Source organism: Lipotes vexillifer, unplaced genomic scaffold, assembly GCF_000442215.2.
Source record: "Lipotes vexillifer unplaced genomic scaffold, Lipotes_vexillifer_v1.1 scaffold240, whole genome shotgun sequence".
Taxonomy (NCBI): domain Eukaryota; kingdom Metazoa; phylum Chordata; class Mammalia; order Artiodactyla; family Lipotidae; genus Lipotes; species Lipotes vexillifer.
The window spans coordinates 10,127,255-10,143,207 of record NW_006797481.1 but is presented as its reverse complement, the minus strand read 5'-3'; the positions used below and the strand labels follow the sequence as shown (position 1 = coordinate 10,143,207).

Genomic DNA, 15,953 nt, shown 5'->3' with positions numbered 1-15,953 from the left:
TCTTAAAAGCTGTACCATACATTCTCGATCCATTCCTCTACTGGTGAACATTGTGTTTTCTCTTTTTTTTCCATTATTAAAATGCTATAATAGTTAGGCTTTTATCATTTACCATGTAGGCACCACTTCTAGTATTTTTCTCATTGAACTCTCAAAACACCTGTGAGGTAAGTAGTATTTTTATGCCTATATCACAGAAAAGAAATGAGATGCAGGGTTACAAAGCTAATGAACAGCCCAGACTGGAGTCAGGATTCAAACCCCAGCACTTAGAGTCCCTGTGCCATGCTGCCTCTGAGCTTTGTTGCCTTCCAAACGCACTGTCACCTTTGTGTGTGAACCAGTGTTTCTGGAGGATAACGTCCTGGCCCGGGGGAGGGGGGATGTCCATATATATTTTATTTCATATTTTCATAATTGCCACTAAATTGCTCCCAAAAAAGATTATACCAGTTTTCAGTGCTACCTCAAGTGAGAGTACTCATTCCCCACATCCTCGCCAACTTTGGATCTTATCAGTTTTTAATCTTTACCAACATGTTAGGAGGAAAGTAGTAGCTCATTTTAGTTTTTAAAACACAGCTCTATTGAGGTATAATTGATGTTAATGAAATGCACATAAGGTGCACAAGTTGATGAATTTTGACACATGTATACACCTGTGAGACCATCACCACAACCAACATAGTGAACATATTCCTCACCCCCCATATTTCCTGATACTCCTTTGTAATCCCTCACTCCCACCCTCAATCCCCAAGTAACCACTGCCCTGCTTCCTGTCACTAAATATTAGTTTGCATTCTAGAATTTTATATAAAGGGAATTATACTGTATGTACTCTTGTTGCCTGGCTTTTTTACTCAATAATTATTCTGAGATTCATCCAAATTGTTGGGTGTATGGATAGTTGGTTTCTATTTATTGTTGAGGAGTATTGCATTGTGGTTATGGGTAGATCACATTTTGTTTATTCATTCAGCTGTTGATGGGCATTTGGGTTGTTTCTGGCTTGGGGCTATTGCATATTGTACTTTTATTCTTGATTATAGTCTCTGATTAGATTTTTTTTAACATCTTTATCGGAGTGTAATTGCTTTACAATGTCGTGTTAGTTTCTGCTGTATAAAAAAGTGAATCAGCTATATGTATACATATAACCCCATATCCCCTCCCTTTTACGTCTCCCTCCCACCCTCCTTATCCCACCTCTCTAGGCGGTCACAAAGCACCAAGCTGATCTCCCTGTGCTATGCGGCTGCTTCCCACTAGCTATCTGTTTTACATTTGGGAGTGTATATATGTCAATGCTACTGTTACTTCGTCCCAGCTTACCCTTCCCCTTCCCCGAGTCCTCTAGTCCATTCTCTACATCTGCGTCTTTGTTCCTGTCCTACCCCTACGTTCATCAGAACCATTTTTTTTTTAGATTCCATATATATGTGTTAGCATACGGTATTTGTTTTTCTCTTTCTGACTTCTCTCTGTATGAAAGACTCTAGGTCCATCCAGCTCACTACAAATAACTCAGTTTCATTTCTTTTTATGGCTAATATTCCATTGTATATATGTGCCACATCTTCTTTATCCATTCATCTGTCGATGGACACTTAGGTTGCTTCCATGTCCTGGCTATTGTAAATAGTGCTGCAATGAACATTGTGGTACATGACTCTTTTTGAATTATGGTTTTCTCAGGGTATATGCCCAGTAGTGGGATTGCTGTGTCCTGTGGTAGTTCTATTTTTAGTTTTTTTAAGGAACCTCCATACTGTTCTCCATAGTGGCTGTATCAATTTACATTCCCACCAATAGTGCAGGAGGGTTCCCTTTTCTCCACACCCTCTCCAGAATTTATTGTTTGTAGATTTTTTGGTGATGGCCATTCTGACTGGTGTGGAGTGATACCTCATTGTACTTTTGATTTGCATTTCTCTAATGACGGGTGATGTTGAGTATCTTTTCATGTGTTTGTTGGCAATCTGTATGTCTTCTTTGGAGAAATGTCTGTTTAGGTCTTCTGCCCATTTTTGGATTGGGTTGTTTGTTTTTTTGATATTGAGCTGCATGAGCTGCTTGTATATTTGGGAGATTAATCCTTTGTCAGTTGCTTCGTTTGCAAGTATTTTCTCCCATTCTGAGGGTTGTCTTTTTGTCTCGTTTATGGTTTCCTTTGCTATGCAAAAGCTTTTAAGTTTCATTAGGTCCCATTCATTAACTTTTGCTTTTATTTCCATTTCTCTAGGAGGTGGGTCGAAAGGGTCTTGCTGTGATTTATGTCATAGAGAGTTTTATGCTGTCTGGCATTACATTTAGATCTTTAATCCATTTTGAGTTTATTTTTGTGGATGGTGTTAGGGAGTGTTCTAATTTTATTCTTTTACATGTAGCTGTCCAGTTTCCCAGCACCACTTATTGAAGAGGCTGTCTTTTCTCCATTGTATATTCTTGCTTCCTTTATCAAAGATAAGCTGACCATATGTGCATGGGTTTATCTCTGGGCTTTCTATCCTGTTCCATTATCTATATTTCTGTTTTTGTGCCAGTACCATACTGTCTTGATTACTGTAGCTTTGTAGTATAGTCTGAAGTCAGGGAGCCTGATTCCTCCAGCTCCATTTTTCGTTCTCAAGATTGCTTTGGCTATTCGGGGTCTTTTGTGTTTCCATACAAATTGTGAAATTTTTTGTTCTAGTTCTGTGAAAAATGCCATTGGTAGTTTGATAGGGATTGCGTTGAGTCTGTCGATTGCTTTGGGTAGTATAGTCATTTTCACAATGTGGATTCTTCCAATCCAAGAACATGGTATATCTCTCCATCTGTTTGTATCGTCTTTAATTTCTTTCATCAGTGTCTTATAGTTTTCTGCATGGAGGACTTTTGTCTCCTTGCGTACGTTTATTCCTAGGTATTTTATTCCTTCTGTTGCAGTGGTAAATGGGAGTGTTCCCTTAATTTCTCTTTCAGATATTTCATCCATTAGTGTATATGAATATGAGAGATTTCTGTGCATTAATTTTGTATCCTGTTACTTTACCAAATTCATTGATTAGCTCTAGTAATTTTCTGGTAGCATCTTTAGAATCCTCTATGTATAGTATCATGTCATCTGCAAACAGTGACAGTTTTACTTCTTCTTTTCCGATTTGTATTCCTTTTATTTCTTTTTCTTCTCTGATTGCCATGGCTAAAGCTTCTAAAACTATGTTGAATAATAGCAGTGAGAGTGGGCAACGTTGTCTTGTGCCTGATCTTAGTGGTAATGGTTTCAATTTTTCACCATTGAGAATGATGTTGGCTGTGGGTTTATCATATATGGCCTTTATTATGTTGAGGTAGGTTCCATCTATGCCTACTTTCTGTAGATTTTTTATCATAAATGTGTGTTGAATTTTTTCCAAAGCTTTTTCTGCATCTATTGAGATTATCATATGGTTTTTATCCCTCAGTTTGTTAATATGGTGTATCACATTGATCGAATTGCATGTATTGAAGAATCCTTGCATTCCTGGGATAAACCCCACTTGATCATGGTATATGATCCTTTTAATGTGTTGTTGGATTCTGTTTGCTAGTATTTTGTTGAGGATTTTTGCATCTATGTGCTCCAGTGATATTGGCCTGTAGTTTTCTTTTGTTGTGACATATTTGTCTGGTTTTGGTATCAGGGTGATGGTGGCCTCGTAGAATGAGTTTCAGAATGTTCCTCCCTCTGCTATATTTTGGAAGAGTTTGAGAAGGATAGGTGTTAGCTTTTCTCTAAATGTTTGATAAAATTCACCTGTGAAGCCATCTCTTCCTGGGCTTTTGTTTGTTGGAAGATTTTTAATCATAGTTTCAATTTCAGCGCTTATGATTGGTCTGTTCATATTTTCTATTTCTTTATGGTTCATCCTTGGAAGGTTGTACTTTTCTAAGAATTTGTCCATTTCTTCCAGGTTGTCCATTTTATTGGCATATAATTGCTTGTAGTAATCTCTCATGATCCTTTGTATTTTTGCAGTGTCAGTTATTTCTTTTTCATTTCTAATTCTGTTGATTTGAGTCTTCTCCCTTTTTTTCTTGATGAGTCTGGCTAATGGTTTATCAATTTTGTTAATCTTCTCAAAGAACCAGCTTTTAGTTTTATTGATCTTTGCTATTGTTTCCTTCGCAGTACGTGGGCCTCTCACCGTTGTGGCCCCTCCCGTTGCGGAGCACAGGCTCCGGACGCACAGGCTCAGCGGCCATGGCTCACGGGCCCAGCCGCTCCGCGGCACATGGGATCCTCCCAGACCGGGGCATGAACCCGTGTCCCCTGCATCGGCAGGCGGACTCTCAACCACTGCGCCACCAGGGAAGCCCACCTTCATTTCTTTTTCATTTATTTCTGACCTTATCTTTATGATTTCTTTCCTTCTGCTAACTTTGGCATGTTTTTTGTTCTTCTTTCTCTAATTGCTTTAGGTGTGAGTTTAGGTTGTTTATTTGAAATTTTTCTTGTTTCTTGAGGTCGGGTTTTATTGCTATAAACTTCCCTCTTAGAACTGCTTTTGCTGTATCCCATAGATTTTGGGTCGTTGTGTTTTCATTGTCATTTGTTTCTAGGTATTTTTTGATTTCCTCTTTGATTTCTTCAGTGATCTCTTGGTTATTTAGTAGCGTATTGTTCAGCCTCCATATGTTTGTATTTTTTACAGTTTTTTTCCTGTAATTGATATCTAGTCTCATAGTGTAGTGGTCAGAAAAGATACTTGATACAATTTCAGTTTTCTTAAGTTTACCAGGGCTTGATTTGTGACCCAAGATATGATCTATCCTGGAGAATGTTCCATGTGCACTTGAGAGGAAAGTGTATTCTGTTGTTTTTGGATGGAATGTCCTATAAATATCAATTAAGTCCATCTGGTCTAATGTGTCATTTAAAGCTGTGTTTTCTTATTTATTTTCATTCTGTATCATCTGTCCATTGGTGAAAGTGAAGTGTTAAAGTCCCCTACTCTTACTGTGTTACTGTCGATTTCTCCTTTTATGGCTGTTAGCATTTGCCTTATGTATTGAGGTGCTCCTATGTTGGGTGCATAAATATTTACAATTGTTATATCTTCTTCTTGGATTGATCCCTTGATCATTATGTAGTGTCCTTCTTTGTCTCTTGTAATAGTCTTTATTTTAATGTCTGTTTTGTCTCATATGAATATTGCTACTCCAGCTTTCTTTTGATTTCTGTTTGCATGGAATATCTTTTTCCATCCCCTCACTTTCAGTCTGTACATGTCCCTAGGTCTGAAGTGAGTCTCTTGTAGACAGCATATATATGGGTCTTGTTTTTATATCCATTCAGCCAGTCTATGTCTTTTGGTTGGAGCATTTAATCCATTTATGTTTAAGGTAATTATCAATATGTATGTTCTTATTAACATTTTCTTAAATTGTTTTGGGTTTGTTTTTGTAGGTCTTTTCCTTCTCTTGTGTTTCCTGCCTGGAGACGTTCCTTTAGCATTTGTTGTAAATCAGGTTTGGTGGTGCTGAATTCTCTTAACTTTTGCTTGTCTGTAAAGGTTTTAATTTCTCTGTTGAATCTGAATGAGATGCTTGCTGGGTGGAGTAATCTTGGTTGTAGGTTTTTCCCTTTCATCACTTTAAATGTGTCCTGCCACTCCCTTTTGGCTTGCAGAGTTTCTGCTGAAAGATCAGCTGTTAATCTTATGGGGATTCCCTTGTATGTTATTTGTTGCTTTTCCCTTGCTGCTTTTAATATTTTTCTTTGTATGTAATTTTTGATAGATTGATTAATATGTGTCTTGGCGTGTTTCTCCTTGGATTTATCCTGCATGGGACTCTGTGCTTCCTGGACTTGACTATTTCCTTTCCCACGTTAGGGAAGCTTTCAAATATAATCTCTTTCAATATTTTCTCAGACCCTTTCTTTTCTGTTCTTCTTTTGGGACCCCTATTATTCGAATGTTGGTACGTTTAGTGTTGTCCCATAGGTCTCTAAGACTGTCCTCAATTCTTTTCATTCTTTTTCCTTTATTTTGCTCTGTGGCAGTTATTTCCACTACTTTGTCTTCCAGGTCACTTATCCATTCTTCTGCCTCAGTTATTCTGCTATTGATTCCTTCTAGAGAATTTTTAATTTCATTTATTGTGTTGTTCATCATCGTTTGTTTGCTCTTTAGTTCTTCTAGGTCCTTGTTAAACGTTTCTTGTTTTTTCCCCATTCTATTTCCAAGATTTTGGATCATCTTTACTATCATTACTCTGAATTCTTTTTCAGGTAGACTGCCTATTTCCTCCTCATTTGTTTGGTCTGGTGGGTTTTTACCTTGCTCCTTTATGTGCTGCATATTTCTCTGTCTTCCCATTTTGGTTAACTTACTGTGTTTGGGGTCTTCTTTTTGCAGGCTGCAGGTTCATAGTTCCCATTGTTTTTGGTGTCTGCCCCCAGTGGGTAAGGTTGGTTCAGTGGCTTGTGTAGGCTTCCTACTGGAGGTGACAGGTGCCTGTTTTCTGGTGGGTGGGGCTGGATCTTGTCCTTCTGGTGGGCAGGCCCACGTCCAGTGGCGTGTTTTGGGGTGTCTGTGAACTTAGTATGACTTCAGGCAGCCTCTCTGCTAATGGATGGGGTTGTGTTCCTGTCTTGCTAGTTGTTTGGCATGGGGCGTCCAGCACGGGAGCTTGCTGGCCATTGGGTGGAGCTGGGTCTTAGTGTTGAGACAGAGAACTCTGGGAGAGCTCTCACTGATTGATATTACATGGGGCTGGGAGGTCTCTGGTGGTCCAATCTTCTGGGCTCGGCTCTCCCACCTCTGAGGCTCAGGCCTGACACCCAGCTGGAGCACCAAGACCCTGCCAGCCACACAGCTCGGAATAAAAGGAAGAAAAAATAGGAGGAAAAAAAAAATGAACAGATAGAACCCCAAACAAAATGTTAAAAGCAAAACTAAACAGACAAAATCACACAGAGAATCGTATACACACACACTCATAAAAAGAAAACAAACAAACAGCAACAACAAAAAAACCCAAACAGTTAGAACCCTAGGACAAATGGTAAGAGCAAATCTAAACAGACAAAATAACACAAAGAAACATATACATACACACTCACAAAAAGAGGAAAAAATGGAAAAAATAATAATAATTTTTTAAAAAAGAAGAAGAGAGCAACCAAACCGATAAACAAATCCACCAATGATGACGAGCACTAAAAACTAAACTAAGATGAACATAAAAACCAGGAACAAATCAGACACAGAAAGCAAACCCCAAGTCTGCAGTTGCTCCCAAAGTCCGCCGCCTCAATTCTGGGAACATTTGTTGTCCATTCAGGTATTCCACAGATGCGGGTTTCATCAAGTTGATTGTGGGGATTTAATCCGCTGCTCCTGAGGCTGCACCAAAAAATTTCCCTTTCTCTTCTTTGTTCGCACAGCACCTGGGGTTCAGCTTTGGTTTGGCCCCGCCTCTGCATGTAGGCCGCCCTCAGGTGTCTGTTCCCTTTTGGGAAGTCTGGGGTCTTCTGCCAGCGTTCAGTAGGTGTTCTATAGGAGTTGTTCCACATGTAGATGAATTTGTGGGGAGGAAGGTGATCTCCAGGTCTTACTCCTCCCGCATCTTGAAGGTCTCCCCTCTGATTAGCTTTGAGACCTATTGTCTCATTCCTCTCAGTAGGGGGCATACGGTACTATTTTCTGCATTTGACAGGTGAGGAAACTGAAGCCCAGAGACTTTCTTACCTAAGATCACACAGCAAGCTCATGTCAGAACTGAGGATTCCTAATTGGAGACCCTCTTGTTCCTACAGTTCAGGCAGCACAGTGGAGGAAAGGCAATTGGGTGCAGTGGTTAAGAGCACAGACTGTGGAATCTGACTCCCTGGGTTCAAATCCCAGCTGGCTGCGGGACAAAAAGCTGCTTATTTAACCTCTCTCCTTGGCTTTCTTCATCTCTAAATAAGGGCTGGTAATAGATGCCTACCTACCATGTAGGGTTATTTTGAGGATTAGCTGAATGAGTACTGGTAAGGTCTCAGTGTCTTCCAGTAGAAGGTACTTAATACACGTTGTCTATTGTTATTCATTTATGAAATAGTTATTGAGACCTACTATGCTTCCTCTCACTGGGGCTACATAACCCTTCACCCTCCATGGTCTGTTCCTAGCAGAGAGACTTCTGGGCCTGGGGGAACAACTCAGGCTTGGTCCCTGTAGAGAGCGGAGGGGAAGAATGAGGAGGCGAGGGGGGCAGAGTCCTGCTGCTTAGGGGCTGGACTGGGCATGGGGGTGGGGAAGGGCACCCTATGTGTTTCAGGCCAGCTCTGGGTGACCCCAGCCAGTGTAAGCCTGCCAAGGCCTGCTCTTCCCAGAACCAAAGGGCATTGCCTGCAAAATGCAAGCTCCCCCGCCACCCGTCCCAGGCTTTGCTGGGATGACAGAGTTGCAATTACCAGTGCCAGGAGCTATTACTAGAAGGCAGACGTAGCTTTAGTTATTGTACTTAGTAGAGGCTGAAAAATGGGAGGACCAGGTTGCTCCAGAGCTCACTGGGACTGTGGCAGTTTTATCCTGACGCTGCTGCTTCCCTGGCCCTCACATTCCAGAGGCATCCCGAGGCAGTGTTGGTATCCTAGTGCCCGTGCAACCGCCGGTTACTCAAGGGTGAGTTCCCAGGCGTTTGGGGATCCTGCCCCAGCTTCTTCTTCCTCAGAGCTGTCTCTGACCACCTGCCCAATGAGCCCCAGAGGCCAGTGGAGGCAGGGAGGACAGTTGCTGGCAGCCGTGGAGTCTGGGTTCTCCAGGCGGCTCTGGTGAAAGGTTGGAGGGTATTCTGGCCTCTGTGCAGAAAGGTTTAACACGTGTCTGGAAACTAATATTCTTTTAATGCTTTTTTAAAAAATTTATTTTTATTTATTTATTTTTGGCCACATTGGGTCTTCGTTACTGCACGTGGGCTTTCTCTAGTGGCGACGAGCGGGGGCTACCCTTTGTTGCGGCACATGAGCTTCTCACTACAGTGGCTTCTCTTGTTGCAGAGCATGGGCTCTAGGCACGCGGACTTCAGTAGTTGCGGCACGTGGGCTCAGTAGTTGTGGCTCACAGGCTCTAGAGCGCAGGCTCAGTAGTTGTGGCTCACGGGCCTAGTTGCTCCGCGGCATGTGGGATCTTCCCAGACCAGGGCTCAAACCCATGTCCCCTGCATTGGCAGGCAGATTCTCAACTACTGCACCACCAGGGAAGCCCCTGATAAGTAGCTCTTTTCAAGTGGAAAAAAAAAGTTATAATTACAAGTCTAAGCTGCTCCTCTGTTACAGAGTCTCCTGTGCACTTAGCTCTGTCTGTCAGGAGGCAGGAGAAGGAAAGTGAAGCAAGGCCCAGGCTTGTGGTCACACGCAGTGCCTTGGCTTGTTCCCCTCTCTGCAAGAAGCCGCTCTGGCCCTGGTGTGCTGCTCCCAGCCCCGCTCTCCCTGCCACCCCTTGGGGCCAGATCTCCAACCTTCCCCCACCCCCAGGAGAACCAACCAGATGGGCAGCAGCAAAGCCCAGCTGAAGTGTGTCAGCACACAGGGAGCGGTCCCAGTCTGAAGGTGGGATCTGGGTGTCCTGAGTGGCAAGCCCCTTTCCTTTAGTTCCGCAGTGGGTCCTGTTCATCATGGCCCTCACACCCTGTTCTTTAGCTGGTGCTTCACGATCAGGTGCCTGAGGAAACTGAGACCCAGGAGGGGTTCAGCCAGCTCTCCCCAGGCTACACAGATTCTTAGCCTCTGGTCTGTGCCTTCTCAGACCTGGGCTCTTTCCAGTCTGCTGTCTGTGTCATCAAGAGGAGAACTGTGACACTCAAACACCTTGGTGGAGGCTGGAGCGGCCACCGTCCCACTTCAAAGATGAATCCTCTGGGCTGTGACACTGTCACTTGTCTGGCTGTTGGGCTACCATTTCCCTTCCTCAGAATCAAAACGCCTCCCAGAATCCTGGGACTTTTGTTTAACGCATCATAAATAAAATGCTACTAATTAATGGTTCAGATGTAAAGACTGGAGAAAGATGGAAAAATGTTTATGATAGATCATCACATGAAAAAAGGAGGAGATAGGATTACACTTAGGGTGTGATTAAAAATGTCCCCCTCCCCCCAAAAAAGGCTCTCTACGTAGATAGTGTGGAAGAAAGTATTTTGATTGGAATGACTCTGGGTGATTTTTCCTCACTTTTATCTTTAAAACTTTTCTTTAATGAACATAATTCTAAAATAAGCAAACAAAAATGAGAGTATTTTGGGGCTTCCCTGGTGGCACATTGGTAAGAATCCACCTGCCAATGCAGGGGACACGGGTTCAAGCCCTGGTCCGGAAAGATCCCACATGCCACGGAGCAGCTAAGCCCATGTGCCACAACTACTGAGCCCGCACTCTAGAGCCCACGAGCCACAGCTGCTGAGCCCACATGCCGCAACTACTGAAGCCCACGCGCCTAGAGCCCATGCTCCGCAACAAGAGAAGCTACTGCAATGAGAAGCCCGTGCACCGCAACGAAGAGTAGCCCCCGCTCACTGCAACTAGAGGAAGCCCGCGCGCAGCAACGAAGACACAACACAGCCAAAAATAAATAAATTAATCAAATAAATTTTAAAAAATACACCGTTCACTTTATTTAAAAAAAAAAAGAGAGAGAGAGCATTCTTCCAGAGTCCTGGCCACAACAGCTGCAGAGAGGGGTACAGTGTGGAGAAACAAAATCCACCCAGGGAAATGTAAGAAACCTCCTTCCTTCTCCTTTCCCTGGAAATAGGCTGATTGTAGTAGAGCCTGGACCTACTTCCCAAAGGCAGTTGCAGAGCATATAATTGCTAAGCCCTCCATCGCACTTCAGGGAGTACATCCCTCACATTCACAGCTGCCTGTGAATGAAGTTGATGCTATTTTCTTCCTGCCTGTTTTGCAAATGAGGAAACTGAGGCCTGAAGAAACTGGGTAACCAGCCAAAGTCCACAGTAATCACGGGCTGGAGTGCACTGCTCCTGTTACCACCCAACTGCTGTCTGGACGCCGGGGGCCTCCCTCCACCTTCCTAATTGCCTACCTGTCCACCTCCAATCCTTCTGCAGGGGTGGAGTTCGTGGTGCCCAGGACCGGCTTTTACTGCAAACTGTGTGGGCTGTTCTACACGAACGAGGAGATGGCAAAGATGAGCCACTGTCGCAGTGCTGTCCACTACCGGAACTTACAGGTAACCGTCAGCCTTCCTTGCCTAGCGCCCGGGGAGGGTGTGGGGAGTGCTCCCTGGTCTCAGTTTCTGTGCGTTGCTGTCTCCTTCCATCTCATGGAAAACTCCTCGTGTTGTCTCAGTCCTGACTCCGCCAGGTGGCTCCATATGGTAGCCACTTCCCGCGTGCTCTCAGAGCATCTGTCTCCACATTGGTACAAAGCATTCTGTTTGGCTTGAGTGTTTTTGTAACTGCCTCTCCCTCTAGACCGAATGACTTGTTAGTGTTCACCTGGCCCCTGGTTGGGTCTGGTCCCTTTTCACCTGGATGTTCCAGATGCAGATATTTCTCTCTGTTTCTCTTCCCCTGTGCACTATCCTTGTTTGCTAGAATAAAACCCACTACTGTGTTCTATTGAAATGTCCGTCCATACTGCAGCTATTATCACAGGCATACCACGGACCAGACACTATTCTAGGCACTGGGTAGACAACAAAAAAGCGGACAGCAATCCCTGCCCTCATGGGCCTTCCATCTAGCGTAGGAGATAAGCAGAAAATAAAATAAGTACGTTTCATAGTATATTAACCGTGGCATATAAAAAATACTCTATATACCATATTTTATCTAATCTAAGGTGCCATCAGTGGTAAGACACACCACTATTTTTTGATATCAACAAGGAAAAAAATGTTACAAATTAAACGGTGAGACTCCATCAACTGTAAAATGCATCTCAATTTCAGAACTGTTAATGTGTGGAAAAAACACTTCTTAATATCGCAATATATCCTATAATATATACCTATATAATATATAGCATATTAGAATGTGATTTTCATGTAACTTCTGGTATAAGCTGGGGATTGGTAATGTAATACAAATCATGGAAGATCAGACACTCAGGGGTAAGTATATCAAGGCACCTCCTGTTTTTACTACAAGGAATCAAACTACATTTTTGAGGCACAAGGCCTTGACATTAGGACACCCTTGCGGTAGCAGCATGCCCTAATTCCAGAGCAGGCATTACTATCAGTTTAATTGTTAAAGAATGGCTGCTCTGGTGGTTCTTAACCGGGGATGTGAACCAAAATCCCCTAGACAGTGTTTCTCAAGTATTTATACTACCCTAATAGGCCAGGTGTTCAGTAGAATTTGAGAACTTTCTCAAATATGTAATTTGAGAAACTTCTCCAGATGATTTGAATGTGTACCCCAATTAAGAAAACTCAGATGTGGGCCAGTTCTCTTGTTTTATAATTGAGGAAACTGGGGCCCAGAGAAGCCAAGGATTTTTGTCCAAGGCCATGTAGACGGTGAGTTACTAGGCCTGGGGCCAGATTGCCTAATTCTTAATCCTTTTCCTCTTCTCACTCTACTAAGCTGGTCTTGCAAACTGAGACCCATGTCATGGCCTGGGTCACCATCTGCAAGGGACTGTCCTTGGCTATACCCAAACTCAGGTCATTTAAGCCTCTTGATTTCCCTCTGGAAAGCAGCTGTTCTATGACCAAGGAAGCCACGAGGTCTGGGGCCCCGGTCCCAGCCTCTCCTGGGGGCAGGCAGTGACTTGGCCAGGCCAAGGGTTCAGGTTGGGCTACCCGGCGCCAGCCGAGGGCAGCTGTCTACCCTGAAGACATCATCATCCCTCACCCCCAACAAGATTAAACCTCTAGAATGGCACGGCTGGATGGGGTCTTGAAGATCATCAGGTCCGGATTTTCCCAAACCTTGGTCTTCGCACCAGCTGGAATCTTTTAAAAATGTAGCTTCTTGGACCTACCCTATACTTGCTTATTCATTCTCTCTCTAGCGTGGGGCCTGAGAATCTGCATTTTAAAAAGTCTTTCCAGCAGATTATGATACATCAACATGAGAACCTGTGATCTCATCCGGCATTCTCGGCTGGATTGTGTAGCCCCCAAGGAGACACACAGCTCAAAGTCAACCAGGAAGGTAGGAAGAGTGAGTGCAGACTTGCCAGGGCCTTGAATTCTAAACCCTGTGTTTTTTGCAGGGCAGCCGACTGCACTATGTTCAGGGCCTCTGGGCCAAACCCCCAGGCAGACTCGCCTCCCCACAGCAGACCATTCCTGTGGTCCCAGGCATGTCAAGTCCAGATGCTGGCTGAGCCCCTTAACGCCCGCCAACTGCAGTTCAGGTTGCCCTGGCGCACCTGTCCTGAAGATGGGAGCCTCCATCGCAGGCTACCCAGATAGGGTTTCTTCCTATCTTGGAAGTGGCCTTGACAGAATGTCTCTGTCCACACAGTCACACCTACTGCACCACACTCCATGTTACACGTGTGAAAAGGGAGGAATTCAGCCCCAAGTAGCAGGTGCTGGCTGACACCTAAGTCAGGCAACTTGTAAACCTAGCATCCCCAGGAGGCCTTTGAGGTAGGAGTCGGGTTGTTCTTTGAGGCAGGGTAGAAGGATCCTTCATTTTCTCTCTGCAATCCCGGCTGTGCCCACTGCTGGTCAGTGCTCTGAGAGAACCCACCAGAGTGATCGGAATAGCAGGTGGAGTCAGTGCTAGATGGGAAAACTAGGCGCCTGCTCGGTCCATTGGTGGTACACCCACCCGCATGCCTTCCCTGAGATGAGGTGGAGGAGAAACCCGGCCCTCCATCAGCAGCCTGGCCCAGAGAGATCCACGGTCTGCCCTTCTCCCCGTCAGTCTCACCCACCACTCAAGGCCAACCACAGTCTCTCCTAAAGAGAGCAGGTCGACCCCGTCACCTCAAGCACATCATCTTATCTGACCCTCAGAATCAACCCTGGAGGAGGAAGGAGGAAGATATCATTTCTCCCATTTAACGGTTTCGGGTCTGAAGCTGGGAAAAGATGAGTGACCTTCCCCAAATCAGACGCAGCTGGGCCACTAATGATAAAGGGCAGCGTTGCTGAGTGTCTATTCCATGCCAGGCAGTGTGCTCAATCCTTTAGGATTCCTCTCTTGGACTTCACAGCAACCTTATGCAGTAGTTACTATATTACTCCCACTTTACAGTTGAAGATATTGGAGCACTTGCCTGCTGAGAGCTAGCATTTGAACCGGGGTCATCTGATGGCAAAGCCCACACACCTGACCACTGCAGGGGACTTAACCCTGCTGACTCTTAATCCAGTGCTCTTTGCACCGCCCTTGGCTGCCCCAGCCATCAGAGGATATGCAGCTGGGGCGCCAGGCATTTTCCGGTTCCACCTCACTGTGTTGAATCCAGACTCCCAGGAGCAGCCCGACAGGCTCGCCGAGTTGGGCTAGGGGCCAGCGGGAGCAGTGAGTGTTCTGGGGCAGGGCGGAGGTAGGCCCCCACCATGGAACCTCCGAGACACCGAGCTTGCCAGCCTGTCTGCTGGAGTCTCCAACGTCAGGCTGCGGTTTTGTCTTCCACAGTCGCTATAGGACAGAGCTGCTGCCGTCCCCACACTTCCAGCTTCCCTCTCGTCACTCTGTCTTTTACACGTGATGTGCTGCCTGGAACCCAAACCTTGGTCTTCACACCAGCTGGAATCTTTTAAAAATGTAGCTTCTTGGACCTACCCTATACTTGCTTATTCATTCTCTCTCTAGCGTGGGGCCTGAGAATCTGGAACTAGAAATCTTTCTGGAAAACAAGTAGAGTTGTTGTGAGCATTAAATGAGTTTATAGAAGAAAAGCAGTTAGAATAGCACTTGGCCCGGGATAAGGCCTATGGATGTGTTTGCTATGGTTAGGATCTGTACTTTCTACCTTCTCTATGGGTCATTTGTAAACTAACATAAAGGGGGCGGAGCTCATCACTTAGCATGGGTCCCGGAGCCCTGGAAGGATCAGGGGAGGAAGAAGAGGGGTCCCACGCACTGGGCGAGGTGATAAGAGAGGGGCCCTTCCCCTCCCGCCAGCTCACCACTCTCTCTGCCCCCCGTCTTTGTCCCACAGAAGTACTTGTCCCAGCTGGCCGAGGAGGGCCTGATGGAGACCGAGGGGGCAGGCAGCCCTCGGCCCGAGGACAGCGGAATCGTGCCGCACTTTGAAAGGAAAAAGCTCTGACATCCCTGCCACCGCTGCAAGCGGGGAGAGGAGGGTCTGAGAGGTGGGGCCTTCCCACCCTCCGGGACAGGAACTAAGGCCAGAGAGGACGGAAGACCAGGCAGGCCACGTGGCCTGGGTCCATCCTCAGAGACTCATGAGATGTCCCTGAAGTGCCTGCCGGAGGCCTCACCGCGGTGTGTCCAGTCTGCTGAGGGGCACCCACTCTCTCCCTGTCGACTCCTGTTTCCTTCAGTCTTTCAGTTTGCTTCTCTCTCTTCCTCCCCATCCCCCCCCTTCTGTGCCCAGTGTCATTTCCTTTTCATAAAATCCAACTTCTCAGGGATTTTCACAGTGTTCCGAGTCTTGATGGGATAGGACAGGTCAAGCCAGGCTGAGTCTTCCAAAAAAATAAAAAGATTTCACGGAGACTCCTGGGTTGAGAACCACGCCAGTGAACCTGGAGCAGTTTCTCTGCCTGGCGTCCTGTGTGTGTGGGGAGCTGAGTCGGGTCCTGCAGTCCCGGAGGGGGGGAATCCCTAGACAGTCAGTGGGGCAGAAGCTGGGAGTTCCTCCAGCTGAACCACCTTTCTGAAAAGCCCTGATTTTCGTAACTCTTTCATCCCCTCCGTCGTTCTAGAAGCCCACCAGATTCATGCCTTAGAATAAAATTTGAGGAGGAAAAGAGCCCTTCATTTTGGAAGCTCTGATAAGTTCCCCCCAGATGTATTTCCTTCCTCTTGATTTCAGG

At 45.3% G+C, this 15,953-nt stretch overlaps 1 protein-coding gene across 1 annotated transcript in view; it reads left to right on the top strand.

Moving 5' to 3' along the window:
* Positions 1-15,223, top strand: part of RBM20 (RNA binding motif protein 20) — a 207,383-nt gene extending 192,160 nt beyond the window's left edge. Inside the window, exons 13-14 of the mRNA XM_007469636.1 lie at positions 11,086-11,207; positions 15,113-15,223. Coding sequence (XP_007469698.1) covers positions 11,086-11,207; positions 15,113-15,223 — 233 coding nt within the window. The remainder of the gene's footprint in view (positions 1-11,085; positions 11,208-15,112) is intronic.
* The last annotated feature ends 730 nt before the right edge of the window (positions 15,224-15,953 follow it).